This window comes from Giraffa tippelskirchi, chromosome 7, assembly GCF_054371585.1.
Source record: "Giraffa tippelskirchi isolate mGirTip1 chromosome 7, T2T-mGirTip1v1.2.pri, whole genome shotgun sequence".
NCBI classification, from domain to species: domain Eukaryota; kingdom Metazoa; phylum Chordata; class Mammalia; order Artiodactyla; family Giraffidae; genus Giraffa; species Giraffa tippelskirchi.
This window is the reverse complement of record NC_137281.1, coordinates 73,348,050-73,360,402: the sequence shown is the minus strand read 5'-3', so window position 1 is coordinate 73,360,402 and position 12,353 is coordinate 73,348,050. Positions and strand designations below refer to the sequence as shown.

The following is a 12,353-nucleotide window of genomic DNA, read 5'->3' as shown; positions in this document are numbered from 1 at the left end:
ATCTCATCCTCTGTCACCCCCTTCTCCTCCTGCCTTCAATCTTGCCCAGCATCAGGGTCTTTTCCAATGAGTCAGCTCTTCGCATCAGGTGGCCAAAGCTTTGGAGCTTCAGCATCAGTCCTTCCAATGAATATTCAGGACTGATTTCCTTTAGGATGAACTGGTTTGATCTTCTTGCTGTCCAAAGGATTCTCGAGTCTTCTCCAGCGCCACAGCTCAAAAGCATCAATTCTTTGGTGTTCAAATTTTTTTATGGTCAGGCTCTCACATCCGTATATGACTACTAAAAAATCCAGACCTCTGTCCAAACCACAGCAATCCTTCTGCAAATATGCTAAGCAGAAAATCAGACAATTAAGATACTTAGTACCTATATTTAAGGAGTTAACATTATTATTCATTCTAATATTTGGTAACCAATATCTCTCAAAATTAGATATCTAACAGAGAATACGACAAAATACAACCGTTGTACATATTTCCATTTCCTTATTTCTGGATTCTTTAAAGGGCAAGAACACTTATTTAAGTCATCTCTGGGCCCAGCATTCGGCCTAGTGTGTGGTAGGCACCTCGGGAATGCTGGTTGAATTGAACTAATTTTCTCTTCCTATTTTAACTGAATTGTTCCTTTGTTCTCTTACAGAATGAAGACATTCAAATGTTGTTTTAAATATCACCTCCAACAGAAAGTTTTCATCCTGTTTCTAACCCTATGGCTGTTCTCCTTGTTGAAGCTCCTAAATGTTAAACGATTCCTCTTCCCTGAACGGGGCATTTACTTGGTTGAGTACTCTCTAAGTACCTCGCCTTTTGTAAGGAACAGATACACTCATATCAAGAATGAAGTCGGATATGAGATTAACTGTTCAGGTGTCTATGAACAGGAGCCTTTGGAAATTGGCAAGAGTCTGGAAATAAGAAGAAGAACCATCATTGACTTGGATGATGATGATGTTGTGGCAATTACCAGTGATTGTGACATTTATCAGGCCCTACGAAGCTACGATGGAAAGCTTGTTTCAGAGGAGGAGAAAAGCTTCCCAATAGCCTATTCTTTGGTTGTTCACAAAGATGCAATTATGGTTGAAAGGCTAATCCTTGCTATATACAACCAGCACAATATTTATTGCATCCATTATGACCAAAAATCATCAGATACCTTCAAAGTTGCCATGAACAATTTAGCTAAGTGCTTCTCCAATATTTTCATTGCTTCCAAATTAGAGACTGTGCAGTACGCACACATTTCCAGGCTCCAGGCTGATTTAAATTGCTTGTCAGACCTTCTCAAGTCTTCAGTTCAGTGGAAATATGTTATCAACCTGTGTGGGCAGGATTTTCCTTTGAAGTCAAACTTTGAGTTAGTGTCAGAGTTGAAGAAACTCAATGGATCAAATATGTTAGAGACAGTGAAACCCCCTAGCACTAAGATGGAAAGATTCACTTATCACCATGAACTCAGACAGGTACCTTATGAATATGTGAAACTGCCGATGAGGACAAACATTTCCAAGGAAGCGCCCCCTCATAACATCGAGATATTTGTTGGCAGTGCTTATTTTGTATTAAGTCGAGCATTCATTAAGTATATTTTCAACAACTCCTTTGTTAAAGACTTTTTTGCCTGGTCTAAAGATACATACTCACCTGATGAGCACTTTTGGGCTACCTTAATTCGGGTACCAGGAATCCCCGGGGAGATTTCTAGGACAGCCCAGGATGTGTCTGACCTGCAGAGTAAGACCCGCCTGGTCAAATGGAATTATCTAGAAGGCCTTTTCTATCCCAGTTGTACTGGCTCTCACCTCCGAAGTGTGTGTATCTATGGAGCAGCAGAACTAAGGTGGCTTATGAAACATGGACATTGGTTTGCTAATAAATTTGATTCTAAGGTGGACCCTGTCTTGATTAAATGCTTGGCAGAAAAGCTTGAAGAACAGCAGAGAAAGTGGATCACACTGCCTTCAGAAAAGTTATTTAAGGATAAACCTTCCATAACCACCTCATGATAAAATTGTAATGGAAATAAGGTTAAGATGGAATGGCATGCTATACCATGGCCAGTACCATTTGAAAGGTGTCTACAATTCCACGAACAAGGGAAAGTGACCTGGCCTTTGGTGACAATTAGTCTGCAACTGGTTGGGTGTTTTTATGTTTGTTTTCACTTGTAATCTCGCTGAGCTAAGTGGGAGATTTTAAACAGTCAGTAATCTGATATGTATTGAGTTTCTGCTGTATACCAGGTACTTTTTAAAAAATATATAGGAATTAAATCCAAGTTGTCATGAGTTACAGTTGCCCCAGTCATACAGCAATCTTAATATCTTAGGTTCTCCACATAACCATCAGGGTGCCATTGAAGAAGTCGTGGAGTAATTACATAACCCTGTTACCCACCAGTTTCAGAGCGGGGTTTAAGTACAGTGACCAGCACTCCACTTGCCTGTTAATTCAGCTCCTTAGACTCTTCTCAACTCTTAGAATATTAGAAAGACTGTACTACCTCAGAAGAACTCAAAGAATTGTTCAATTTCCTACTTGCCAAAGCGTAACTTACCTTGTAGTCCCTTGTTTATTGAGTGCAGGGTCTGGCAACTTTGATGGCAGGGTATTTCTAGTGTGTGAATGTTAGGAAGGTGGGGGGGCATCCCTGGAAGGAGGGGCGGGTGATGCTGAGGAGGAAGGAAGGGATTTGTATGACTTTTCCATCACATTTTGCAATGGTGTCATGAATGGCCTCCTATTTTAATTCAGCTGTTTCTTTAAAACATATTTACTGATTAAAATTAAGAACTGATTGACAGTTCAAAGTGTCACTCTCCAGAACATTGAACCTAAGTCTTTCAGTTCATAGATTATCAGTACATGTAAGTTGTTTTTTTTTTTTATATAGTGCAATAGGTATAATTTTGTTTTGTGAAACTATCAAGCTAAGAATCACTGAATTTTCTTCAGAAGATTGTATGAAATAAGACAGCTTTCTAAATTAACTATTAGTCATTTAAAACGTGTTCTTCTCCAACAACTATCAAATCAAGTAGAGTTCAAACGTAAAATTATCAAAGCCCTAAGTTTATTGCAGTGTTCTCAACTTTGATCCAAGAGAGAAAAAGCTAATTTTCCTAAGGACATAGCAAGAATATTCACTAATAATATTTTGTGAAAACTATACCTTAGAAAACTACCAAAATGAGTCAAAATATACATGTATTTTCCTGTAATTGCTGGAGGTGAAATTAGACAGGAGTGGGGGGTCCTCAGAACAGTTTATAATATTTTTATGTCTACTGGGAAATCATGAAACTCATGTAAGAATTTCTTGGTGATCTTATGTTTCAATGTCAGCCTCAGTAACTACATAAAGATATGGTAATCCAGGCTAGTGTGAGACAGTTGGGAAGATTGAAGTATTTAAATGTGTTTTTTAAATGTCTGTGTTCTACATGTGAGATGCCTTTTGCTTGTTTTAAAGTTTATGATACTGTCTGCCAAGTGGCACCACGTCTGTCTCCCTTTCTTTTCCTCATGAACTCATTTATATTCTCTTTTTTTCCCTACCTCCTTCAAATGACCAGTTTATCCATGTGTGTGACTGTGACAAGCTTATCGCTTTGATCTCCAGGAGCCTCAGTCTTCTTAGTCTATAAAGTGAACACGTGGATGTGTCCTGGCTGCCTCACAGATTTCTATGTGAGAGTATCAAATGAAATCGTATATGAAGTGGCTTGAAGATGGGGACAAACTATTGAAATATCAGCAAGCAGTCTTACTGTGAGGCAAACAGAGATCCCAACCCCATCGTGATATTTAACCATTCACCTTTTCTGAAAAACCTTCCAAATATAAAAAGAAGGCACAATCTTCAAGGCAACTTCTGTAACTGAGTCCAGTTATGACGAAACTCCTGTCCCCACATTTGGGGTCCTTTTTAAGCCAGTAGGATTAGGAAATCGGCCCAGTGGCTTAAATCAGGAGTAGGGGTAGAAATACTTTTCCTACCATCCAGGATTAAAAACACAAAGCCCTGCTGAAATATTTTTTATGCCTTTGGTCATCAGAATAATGTAAATGATGAGAAATAAATAGCGACCTCCTGGTCCAATGTCTTGTCTCCTGGTGAGAAATGAGCCTATCCTTTGTCTATTGGGAAATTTTCCAGTTAATCACTTTAATGCCATATTCAAGTGAAACATGGCACCATGAAGAGGTGACAGTGCCTTGTCCCCATGGACACATTTCTCAGGATTCAGTTCCTGACAGTTTGCCTGTCATTTTGGGGAGCTTGTCAGATCATTCTCTCTTGCCTTGGGAATCCCACAGATTCCTGCATGCCTTCAAACCTCCTTCAAACCTAGTTCTCCCCTAAAATGTTTTAGTATGGTTCTCTCTAGTCTGGAGAATGTTTGGCAATCTGTGTTTCATAATTCTTTGCATAGTATTTATTGACACTAGATTCTATGTTATTTGATGATGAGATCATTACCTTGGAGTTTGTAAATTGTATCAGATAATAGTGAAAGAACCACCCAAATATGTCTACATTATGTGAATAATCTACTGTAATTTAAAGACCAGTGTTGCTGCTATTTTTAATGTTTAGGTTATTTTCATCGAAATATATGTAATGTTTAAATTTAGGGGATTAAACTTGAAGATTTCTCTTGCCTTCCAGAATGTGAATATTATGCATAAGTGTATATTTTTGACATACTGTGGAGAAAACAAAATGACAGTCTTTTCATGAGAATGTAAAGTGAATGATGATGATGGAATGAGTTTTGATTTTTGTTAACATTTTTATAAACGTGTCTCAAAATCTCCAACTTTTTTTCCCACGTTTCTTGAAAGACATGTTCCCATTATATGAGTTTTAAATAGATTGGTGTTGCATTTTTGTATTATGCTGTTACTAGATGTTAATTCTCTAGTACTGTCAAATAAAATGTGCCTCCAAAACCAAGCCCTTGGAATCTCTGATGTTTCCTTTTTCTGTTTGTACTGGTTCCCCATACTCTTTCAGTTGATGACACTTGCCCAGTATTTGAAGAGCACAGTTAATTTCACTTCAGCATCAAAATAAAAAAATCATTGTGTGGATTATACGTAGAATATAGGTGCACAAACTTGAATTTAATTTGGCAAAGTCACAAAGAATGTTCCAGAATTTCTCTTAATTCTCCTTCAGGTTAGTTTCTCCTCTCAGATTAACTATGTAGAGAAATATTCTAGCTTGGTTGACTACTTTATGGAAGTTTGTTCTTAATAGAGTAGGTTGAGCTCTTTGTCTTTCATTCCTCAGTCCCTGGAAAATCAACCCTTCCTCTCTGCACCAGGATGCCTGCCCTAGTTGTGAGCCCCATGGATATGAGGACCCTGGCTCCACCAGTATCCTCAGACTTGATGGGTGGGTAATTCTGGATGAGTTTCTCTCTGTCCTTGGTAACACCATCTTTTGCAGCTCTACTAAACTTAGGAGTATTTGGCATCACTGTTGTCCCCACCTCCACCCCTGCTCTGAAGATCCTCCTGGCCAGTTAGTTTTCTTCTAGAACCCTTTCTAAAGCTGTAACAGTCACCATCCTCCCTAACTAGCAAGGAGTATGCATGTCACAGGCATAAATCACAATCCATCTCGAGGAATAAGGCTATTTTAGGAAAATTCAATACAAAAAAACTAACATCTACTTTAACCTAAGGTTAATTCTAGGTCTTACCAAGCTGTACAACTAATGCAAATCCACAGTAATCCCATGGAAGAATTTGGACTGCTTTAGGTAGTGGCAGTGATAGGGTGGGTATATAGCACGGCATTGACAACCCATTGGACTTGATTTCCAGATTCCGTTCACTTTAGTTCAGTCACTCAGTCGTGTCTGACTCTGTGACCACATGGACTGCAGCATACCAGGCCTCTCTGTCCATCATCAACTCCCAGAGTTTACTCAAACTCATGTCCATTGAGTCAATGATGCCATCCAACCATCTCATCCTCTGTCCTCCCCTTCTCCTCCTGCCCCCAGTCCTTCCCAGCATCAGGGTCTTTGCCAAGGAGTCAGTTCTTCACATCAGGTGTCCAAAGTATTGGAGTTTCAGCTTCAGCATCAGTCCTTCCAATGAATATTCAGGATTTATTTCCTTTAGGATGGACTGGGTGGATCTCCTTGCAGTCCAAGGGACTCTCAAGAGTCTTCTCCAACACCACAGTTTAAAAGCATCAATTCTTCAGCACTCAGCTTTCTTTATAGTCCAACTCTCATGTCCATACATGACTACTGGAAAAACCATAGCCTTGACTAGATGGACTTTCATTGCCAAAGTAATGTCTCTGCTTTTGAATATGCTGTCTAGGTTGGGCATAACTTTTCTTCCAAGGAGTAAGCATCTTTTAATTTCATGGCTGTAGTCACCATCTGCAGTGGTTTTGGAGCCCCCCAAAATAAAGTCTCCCACTCTTTTCACTGTTTCCCCATCCATTTGCTATGAAGTGATGGGACCAGATGCCATGATCTTAGTTTTCTGAATGCTGAGTTTTAAGCCAACTTTTTCACTCCTCTTTCACTTTCATCAGGAGGCTCTTTAGTTCTTCTATTTCAGCCATAAGGGTGGTGTCATCTGCATATCTGAGGTTATTGATATTTCTCCCAGCAATCTTGATTCCAGCTTATGCTTCATCGAGTCCAGCATTTCTCATGATGTACTCTGCATATAAGTTAAATAAGCAGGGTGACAATATACAGCCTTATGTGTTCCTTTCCTGATTTGGAAGCAGTCTGTTGTTCCATGTTCAGTTCTAACTGTTGCTTCTTGACCTGCATACAGATTTCTCAGGAGGCAGGTCAGGTGGGCTGGTATTCCCATCTCTTGAAGAATTTTCCACAGTTTATTGTGATCCATACAGTCAAAGGCTTTGGCATAGTCAATAAAGCAGAAGTAGATGCTTTTCTGGAACTCTCTTGCTTTTTTGATGATCCAGCGGATGTTGGCAATTCGATCTCTGGTTCCTCTGCCTTTTCTAAATCCTGCTTGAACATCTGGAATTTCATGGTTCACGTATTGCTGAAGCTGGGGTTGGAGAATTTTGAGCATTACTTTGCTAGCGTGTGAGACGAGTGCAATTGTGCAGTAGTTTGAGCATTCTTTAGTATTGCCTTTCTTTGGGATTGGGATGAAAACTGACCTTTTCCAGTCCTGTGGCCACTGCTGAGTTTTCCAAATTTTCTGGCATATTGAGTGCAGCACTTTCACAGCATCATCTTTTAGGATTTGAAATAGCTCAACTGGAATTCCATCATCTCCACTAGCTTTGTTCATAGTGATGCTTTCTAAGGCCCACTTGACTTTGCATTCCAGAATGTCTGGTTATAGGGGAGTGATCACACCACAGTGATTATCTGGGTTGTGAAGATCTTTTTTGTATAGTTCTCTTGTGTACTCTTGCCACCTCTTCTTAATATCTTTTGCTTCTGTTAGGTTCCTACCATTTCTGTCCTTTATTGTGCCCATCTTTGCATGAAAATTTCCCTTGGTATCTCTAATTTCCTTGAAGAGATCTCTAGTCTTTCCCATTCTATTGTTTTCCTCTATTTCTTTGCACTGATCACTGAGGAAGGCTTTCTTACCTGTCCTTGCTATTCTTTGGAACTCTGCATTCGAATAGGTATATCTTTCCTTTTCTATTCGAACAGAAGCTATTTGATTCCCAGATTAGCAATTCCATATTTTAAAAATCCCATTTGGTGCCTACAAATCTATATCTAAACTAGGACAACTGGCTTCTAGTTTTGTGAAACTGATTATGAGGAAACCTTGGCAAGAGAAAGTAGATGATTGCAAATTTATTCCTACTACTGGGAAAAAATTCCTATGATGATGCATAGTAAACAGCTTGAGCTTTGTTTCACAGACAGATGATCAGTGTGTCAGCCCACAAGGATGCATAAAAGCCCCAGAAAGACTATTCACCTGTCCTCAAGTATGGCGTTCATGTAGAGTCCTTCCTGGGAGCAGCTTGGACCAAGTCATGCAGAGGACAAATAGCCAAGAAAGAATCTGAGAAAAAATCATGATCAATGACCTGGATAAATTTATTTCACCCTTTTTGTTGTTAATGTTGCTGTTTTCTATAGAGCAGTGAAGGAAATTTAAACAGAAATCATTTGTATTCATAATTCTAACATCCTGACAAAACCATTATAGTTATCTTGAATGCCCTTCTAATCTTATCCATTTCCATATACATCCTCTGTCTCTTCCCACTGCCAATATACTTTCAATCACTACCCATGTTGCTTGCTGCTTAATCTTTATGGCTATCTAATGGTCATACCATAATTCCCTCAGTCCTTCCTTGATTGTAGGACATTTGGATTGTAAACTGCTTTTTTCCTTCTGTGGTAAATAAGTGTTATAAACAGTTTTGTACATAAATCTTCTCCTTTCCTTGGGTCACTTCCTTATTTCTGAGAGAGGAGTGACAATGCTGAAGACAATGGATTTTTAAAAATTTATTGTTTTTCATGTATGTTGCAAATTGCCCTCTCAAGAAATTGTATAGGACATCCAGTTGGTATATATCAACTACAGCCTCAACCTATGTGAAATAAATTTTATTTATTTATTCCAATAAAAGGCTAGTCTGATTCTCAAAGGTAAGCAAAGACTTGGGCCTAAAGCAAGGACACAACCAATCTAACAAATCGAAGAAGGCATTTGCTGTATGGTTAGTGAAAGCCCTTTCATAATAGTATTATTCTCAAGGTTTACATTTTGATGACTGACTCCATTCCAGCAGGGATCTAAAGGCTGCTAGTTCCTGCTAGTATCCATTCTCCCTGGCTTCTGTGACTTAACTCTGGGCAACTATTAATTCCCAGCCTTTTGTTAACCAAAATTTCAGAAACAGAGACCTAACTGAGATAAGGAGACACTTATTGGGGAGTTGTTAGGACTGCAGCCAGGGAGACACAGACTCAAGAAGCAAGTGCTTATGTTGCCCTGGACTGCAAATGGGGGAGGATTATAAATGCAAAACCTTACAAAGTTAAATAAATTTTCATAAATTAGGATTGAAGCTGGCAAGAAGTTGAGTGTTTGTTAAGTAAGGATTAATTAGGGTCTGAAATGATTACGTAGTTGCAAAGAGGGAGGGAACTTTGTAACTACAAGTTTGCAGCTAGCAGCTGCTAGCAGATACTGTTTTAAAAATGGCTGGCTGAGATTGATGTAATTCAGAGATGATTCAAGTTCTCAGTGATTTAGGAAAGTGTCTGAAATTATATCCACAGTGGCCACCCAGCTCCACTTTGGATGCCTGAACCATAGTTACTCTTTTTTTGGTCTTTAAATGATCTTAAATATATAGTCACTTTCGATCAATGGTGGCAAAGGAGAAAAAGCAGAAGTCATTGCAAGGGGCATCTGAGAATGCACTTGAAAAGTGGCTGACTTAGCTTGCTTTCCTCCCACCTCCCTTACTTTTTCTTACTGTCTGGAATGTGTTTATAATAGCTGGAATTTTAGCAGCCATTTTAAAACCATGAGGATATACATTATAATCAACGACAATGAAAATATGATGCTTGAACCAGCCAGTACTACCTACCTTCAGTATTTTTTTATGGGAGGGAAAAAAGTGTATTTAAACTACTGTTATTTTAGTTCTCTATTACTAACAGCAGAACATGAGCCCTAACTTATACAATGTTTTTCTAGGACAATGCTTTTCAAACTTTGCCCTTCTAGACTTGTTAAAACACAGATCTCTCCTCCTTCCCTGAACTTTTCATTAAATGGGGTGGATGCAAGGAGAGAATCTGCACCTCTAACAAATTCCCAGATGAGGCTATTCTGGACCATACTTTGAGAACTACTATTAGGGTATCTTTCCCCAAAATTATGTCTTCATTAGGCCAAATGCATTTAGAAAATACCAGTAAACATACATGGCAATAAACATACATACCTTCAGATCCTAAAACACTGTGGTCAAAAGTCCAGAAATGTTGTATATGCTTTGCCTTATGTGCTTTCTTTACATAGTTGAAGAAATAGCCATCTGTTATTTTCTGAATAATGACTACAGTTGATATACATTTCCATATCTACATGTCCTCCTAAAGTTATTTTCAACCACACTGCTACTTTATTTGGAACTATTTTATAAAATGTATAAAAATAAATGAATTTAACCTGAAGTTATGGTGGTAAAGTCTCAAGCTGAGACTGATGTGTTAATCCTGTTAAACAAAGGTATCTGCTGGTGAGGCAGACTCTACCCAGAAGGAATTTTTCACAACCATTTTAATGTGACAGTCCTGAAAAATTATTGAAAGAGTGAAACAGCCCTATCATTCTAACTCTTCACTAGTTCATACCATTACAGGAATGCCAATGCAAAATAGATAGAGTTACGTGCCATCTCATAAATGCTTTCAAGTTTTTACTTCAGCCCTGAGTGGATACTGAAAAAAAAGGGGAGGGGCACCAAGAAAACTCAGCAAAATGTATGTGCCTAAGGGAAATTGTTTCCTATTTTTAGAGTCTTTTTCATTACTTTGTTTTAAATTGCAACAAGGAATAGGTAAGTTTCACCATTACTTAATTTAGTCTTAATGGCTACTAATTATTTTTTTATTCAAGATTATTATTAATCCAGTTTTACAGGTAGTTTTTCTCACTGTTGTTGAGAAGACCATTTGTGCAGGAAAAAGGGAATCCAATGTGGGAAGAGGTGAAAGGGATCCCAAGGGTGATGCTGATGGACATCCCAGGATGAGAGCTGGGTACTAACGGGGGTGGCACCAAATACAGGCTGGAAGAGGTCAGAAAGCTTTAGAGATTTCTTCAGGATTATGAACACATAGAATATGTAATAAATCTGAGTGTATTTGTGGTGGTTTAGTCGGTAAGTCGTATCTGACTCTTGCGACCCCATGGACTGTAGCCTGCCAGGCTCCCTTCTCCATGGGATTCTCCAAGCAAGACTACTAGAGTGGGTTGCCATTTCCTTCTCCAGGGGATCTTCCCACCCAGGGATCAAACCTGAGTCTCCTGCATTGCAGGCAGATTCTTTACCGACTGAGCTATGAGGGAAGCATTTATTTAGAGGCAAATTCGATCATCAGAGAATTGAGGACTGAATGAAAGTCTAGGAGAAAAAATTTTTATTTAAGGAGAACAAAGAGTAGCACAGTTTTGGCTTAACTAGGTACTGTTTTCATAGGTATAATCATATAACGTTAATCATGTAATATTTAAATGTTGATCTAATCAACAGGATGCTGATATAATTTATTGGGAACTTGGGGAGATTAAAAAGATTGAACCCGTGGGGTGGGGAGTGTAGGTGTATGAGAGATGTCAAAATCATCTCCCATGGTGGTAATCAATGATAATACCTAAGACTGAAACGTCAAGTGTAGGAGTATAAGGATGTTATTCAGATATGTGAAAGTAAAGCCAAAGAACCAGTTCAGAGAGCTGAAACTAGTTTCCTCTGAAGAAGGGAAATGGAGGAAGAGATGGAAACTGCTGATTTTTTTTTTTCAACAAGCCTTGCAAGCAGCTCCATAAACCTTAAAATAAAAACTGGGGGCTGAGGGGTGGGGAACAGACACTGGAAAGGAAAAAGATGTGATCTGTGATCACAGGCTGATTGTAATCTAACGCTAAGGGCAGCTGTTGTTTCTGTCTGCTCAGACCTTGTCCCTCCCCTCTTCCCTCCCAAGTCTTCAGAAAACTACCCTCCTAGCTACACAGGTGGTCAGGTGACCCAGGATAGTGGGCCAATTATAGGCCCTCACAGCCACAGTGATTGGCCTAAGAAGTGGGCACGTGATTTAAACTAAGCCGATCAGCTCTCCTGGGGCTTTTCAAATTCCTGCCTGGGGGTGAGAACCTCTTGTTTTTCTCTGATCACAAAACTAAAGACATACTTGTAAGGGCAGCTCTCTACCTCACCATCTGGACAAGTTCCTTCCAGCCAACAAAATTAACGTGCCAAAAACAAACAGAGAAGGACAAAGAGGGTCCTCAAAGTATTCAAGGGAGTAAATCCAATCTTCCTCCAGACCAACTCTACGCTGCCCATTGGTCAGTTAAATCCCTCCTTTGGTTTAAGCAAGATTGAATTGGGTTTCTTTCCATTGTAGTCATAAATACACAGTCAAAAAGCATCAAACAAAACTTTAAAATAATATTATTACAGAAAGTTGCAAACAAACACAAAAGTAGAAAAAGGAGCATAATTTCCACATTCCATCACCCAGCTTCACAACTATTAATATTTTGACTGTCTTGTTTCATCTGTCTATCCCTCTACCCTTTTTGTTCCTTAGAAATATTTTAAA

The 12,353-nt window shown here is 39.0% G+C and overlaps 1 protein-coding gene across 1 annotated transcript in view; it reads left to right on the top strand.

Annotated features, from left to right (window-relative positions):
* Nucleotides 1–4,966, top strand: part of GCNT4 (glucosaminyl (N-acetyl) transferase 4) — a 29,079-nt gene extending 24,113 nt beyond the window's left edge. The window contains exon 2 of the mRNA XM_081505828.1: nucleotides 647–4,966. Within this exon, the coding sequence (XP_081361954.1) occupies nucleotides 648–2,012 (1,365 nt within the window). The 5' untranslated portion in view covers nucleotide 647 and the 3' untranslated portion in view covers nucleotides 2,013–4,966. The remainder of the gene's footprint in view (nucleotides 1–646) is intronic.
* Nucleotides 4,967–12,353: the final 7,387 nt, after the last annotated feature.